The 4,770-nt window shown below is 33.1% G+C and overlaps 1 protein-coding gene across 4 annotated transcripts in view; it reads right to left on the reverse strand.

Annotated features, from left to right (window-relative positions):
- Positions 1 to 838, reverse strand: part of LOC111085004 — a 21,112-nt gene extending 20,274 nt beyond the window's left edge. For 3 of the 4 annotated variants that reach the window (XM_022381889.1, XM_022381888.1, XM_022381892.1), the window contains exon 1: positions 750 to 838. In XM_022381889.1, coding sequence (XP_022237597.1) covers positions 750 to 811 — 62 coding nt within the window. In that variant the 5' untranslated portion in view covers positions 812 to 838. The other variant, XM_022381890.1, reaches the window with a different exon arrangement.
- Positions 839 to 4,770: the final 3,932 nt, after the last annotated feature.

Raw genomic sequence — 4,770 nt, forward strand, 5'->3', positions numbered from 1 at the left:
TGTCGACGGGCCCGGCCTATCATAATTACCAAGAGTAATGCCTATTCCATAAATTAAAAAAATATATGATTTTTCAAAACCAACAAATTTAATGAGAAAGCTTGACATATAAAATAATTTAACTTAGGATGGTTTTTAAAAACTTAAATTGTATTTCTTTTTATGATGAAAAGTATATACAACTTTCACTGTAGGCAATATTATTGTTAGTAATTTACTATGTTCCTGAAGATGTTTACTTCATTAATACAAAAAATGTTATAACAAGGATATTATAGCATTTTCTTTAAATTCTATACAAAACTATAAATAAACAGTAAATAACAAACCAAACTTATTATTTACTTTTGTGGTTTAGTAAATCAAATATATTTTTGCATACGATATTGAAATACATATACAAAATCCGTGCATGAAGGTACACAATCAGCCTAAAAGTAAAAAGTTTAGTAAAACAGTCCAAATTTACATGGAAATTGGAATGTAACATATTGTTGTAACATTGTTCTTAATTATCTGGTGAAAATACTTCAAAGTCATGTGCATGCAAACGATAACAAATTAGTTTATTTCTTCTTTAACGCTTTTAAAAGCTTTAACACTTGGTAACCCTTAGGCCACGATCACACATGATGTCAAATGCACAATACTAACGTACAAGTAAAAGGTAACTAAATTTACGTCCTTAATAACATGTACAGATCCAAATATTTCTCCAAAGTGAAAACACACTGACTAATTCACTCTACCAGCTAGAAATTACTATTGTCTTCTCGGTGCTTCTCTGAGCCTCGTATTTATAATTTACCATCAAGTGTACAGGAAAATTTGGCGTCAAAATCTAGAATATTCTAGGTCTACTCCCACAAACTTCCTTGATCTTAACGGCATGCGTCATCTAGCTCATAAACAAATTACAACATTAAAAATATAGCTTATAACAATATTATTACCGTGACTAATGTCTTTATTTGGTGAGAACATAAACAAACTGTAATTATATACAGGATTTGTAATATTTCAAGGTTGTCCCTTAAATTAATTATTGTTTGCAGTATTGAGGTGGAAAAGTTTTTTTGTTTGTAATTAAGCACAAACCTACACAATGGGCAATCTGTACTCTGCCCATCACGGGTATTTGAAACCCGGATTCTAGCGTTGTAAGTCCGCAGACATACCGCTGTGCCACTGGGGGGCAAGAAACAAAAACTACTAAAGTCGCTATACGATTTTTTACTGTATATCATTGAAAAGTACACTCTCAATCAAAATTTATTATCTTAAACGTCTGTTGCATAGATAAGATTTCTCCAAGAGGAGGAAAGAAGCACGTGGAGCCGTGGTTTATGTAACATTTTTCTCGGTACACTAACGTGGCGTTTTATGGATTCTCAATTGTGGACTGAACGGTACACCATTAGAAGAGCACACGTTAGTTGTACGAGCATTTACTATTTTTAAAAAGCGTTCAGTATAATTTTAAAATAAAGTGATGGCTATTTATTTTTCATGATTTCTGCAACAATACTAAATCCACCTTTTAAAACAGGTACCTTATTTTTTTAAATTTATACATATTAAATATTTTTAGTAACGACGCCCTATTTAGTGAAAAAAGTACAAGTTACGATAAAACTGTCTTTTGTTCATTGTTTTAAACAATAGGGGTGGCATTCAACTGTTCAGCTGATAATACAGCCATTTACCTGCAAATTTTAACAATGACGTGTCATTACAAGTAACGTTGATAAGGAAAATGACAATTCTGAAATTAACTATCATAACAACCTATGTTAAACGAATGATATAGTATAAAATATTTGAGCAAAATACTTTTCCAATAAAGATAAACATTTTGTATATATCTATACTGCACAACAACAAACAAAATAATTTGATATTTTTGATACAACATCGTATATTCGGTATTCTATCTCTGTCAGCCAAATCATTCGATACTGTTCTTTAAGATACTTAAAGATGACTTGGTTTCATCTAACTCCTTGTCGTAGACCGAAACGCAACAAGCGAGTGGAGTTATTATCAGCAGCAAGCACGCATAACTTTAGAACTTTCAAGCCAAAATTTCTTTTCACCATCGCAATAAGAATACAAACAAAATTAGATTTTAGGAGTGTCGCTTACAGTTGCTTACCGACGGAAAAAAAAGGAAGAAAATAAATGTAAGCAGCAGTGGTAAACTAAACTAGCTTCTGCCTAATATGTGCTTTAATCACAACAATCATTTACTTGTATGGACAATACAACACCGCAATTTGTCCTTGAGCTCTCAATATCGCATATACAGATACGAAGAATAAAGTAAGCTGTGAACCATCAATCTCAACCCTTATCTATAATACATTTAACAACATTTCAATATAGTATGATTGATCAAAGACCCTTCACGTTTGCTTATCAGAGATGTGGTATTATATCTCACGTTATTTAAACTAAACATCTGTAGTATGCGTTTATTAACTTTACCAGATATCCCTATCAATCTAGGGTCATCCCAATTTTTTGCCTTATTTTTTGTTCCGAACAGAAACAGTAAAAGTATCAAATTGTTCCAGTTTTTCTGTACTTCAATGTGAGTTTGATATATACAGTTTGTCATGATACATAGCTCTTTTAAATTTTGGTTATAGACCCACCTGACAATGACAAATCACACAATACAGTGTTTCCACCCTCTCTGTTACATTTCCTTAATCTAACCTGTCATTGGGCAACTGCAGGAATTTAACTTGAAAAGAAAACAATGAACCAACATTTTGTCCTTTGAATAGGTTCAAAACAACTTAGGCGTGTTTTTTATTTTATTTATCAATTTGTTTTAACTCTATAAGCTTTAAACATATTTTGTTTGTTTGTAGTTTGAAAACGCGATTCCGTAAACATCAAATTACTTGCAAACATAAGAAGTGTGTTTTTGTAATTTAAACGGTTTCAGGGCTGTTACACTTAGAAATAAAAATAAAATGTTTCAGGTTTTCACTCTGGAAATCTGGTAACCCTAGTATTTACACATGTATAAACAGAAATTTTTAACTAAAACCAAAATGATATATACTACCATTACTATGTCAGATTTGGATAACATACATAATAAACTCAAGTTAGAGTTAGAATACAATAATAATAATGATCAAAACTTCTGCAACGGGTGGTGGTGAGAACCTTTTCATTAACTTTTATTGCAATAAACAGTACGAAAATTTCGCGAAAAGAGTTAGTCTACTCTCACTCCAACGCTGTAATAAAAACAAAACCAATTATGGACAAAAATTAGAAGAACAGACACCTCCTGCTGTAATCATTCAACCATATTACATTTAGTGTTGTCAACCTAAAAAGAAATGTATATACGCACAATCCAACATAGTAAATCTACAAAGAAGGACAATAAAGTTACACTTGCTTTCTTAACGCAGCGATCAGTCTAAATCACCATGTTTCCCAATAGTACTGCCATCTATGTGTCGTGATAAACATCGCTACATCAGATAAATACGAAAATAACTTGGACAAAACTCCAGCAAAGTGATATACATTTCGCCTGGTTTATAATGTTTATGTTCTTTTATCATGTTATGTGAGAGAAAAACTCCCCTTGCTTCACTTTAGGTATACAACAATCAGGTACAATCTCGCAAGGCAACACAACACAAGGTCACATAATTTCATGCACGAAGCTGTTAGTTTGATCGCGAAGTCTGCATAGACAAATGATTGCTAACATTCGTCATACAACATAACCTGAGCGCTTGAAAAGCAAAGAAAGTTAGTGTGTTATGGCTCAAAATACAAAAAGATGGGGCCCACGATTTCATTTATAGCATATATTGAACCAGCTCGAATGCATAAGTAAATAAATTCAAAGTAAGAATTCTTTGTAGTGGGCAGCATACCAAAAATATTATCTATTAAAGTATAACAGAAGTATTAGTACTTTCAACTTCAATGGAACCTTGTGACACATGGGCTAAATGAACAGAAATAGGTATAACTGTCCCTAATTTTTGAACTAATGACCTGAGAGAAGGCAGCCAGATAGCAGCAACAACCACCAATAGGAGCTGTACAATAGTGTTGCGTCAGCGAGGTCACGTGACTAGTATCACGCCACTTCTTTCTCGAACCTTCGTGAATTGTCGGGAGATTACTAGATATGTGTTAGTCTTGTATATATATAAGACGATCACAACGTGACGGAACAACAGTGCAATGAGTAATTGAATGTATGCGGTCAAAATATTGTTGGCCACGTGAGACATAGCGTTGTTATAGAGCGACTGTTGAAATTAAGTGTATCGAAAAGTTATATTCAGAAAGAATAAACCAGTTTTATTAAGTAAGGACTTGTGTCGCTAAAGTTTCGTCGGAACGAATTTACGGAAAATTAACTAACGAACGGGGACGTAACAATAGTTTATCCGTGTTCTGTCTACCATGAGTATTTATACCCAATTTTTAGCATTATAATCCCTCAGATCTACCACTGGCCCACTGGAAGGGGAGGGGGGTTAAACTGAACTGAATAACAAGACTTATCGTGACTTTTATAAGGTGCTCACAGCTGAAAGTATGAAGCACGTTGCACACCATCACAGTGCAAGCCTTCGACCTTCTGATTTGCAGCAAGGCATGCTAACAGATGAAACAATTATTTTTAATGTCGTTTATTCGTGTTTTGGTAACAATGTCGAAAGATCTGATGGATAGGCAGGTAAATTTATTTTCTTTGGTTTACCTATTTATCTTTTA

This window comes from Limulus polyphemus, unplaced genomic scaffold (genome assembly GCF_000517525.1).
Source record: "Limulus polyphemus unplaced genomic scaffold, Limulus_polyphemus-2.1.2 Scaffold198, whole genome shotgun sequence".
NCBI lineage: Eukaryota > Metazoa > Arthropoda > Merostomata > Xiphosura > Limulidae > Limulus > Limulus polyphemus.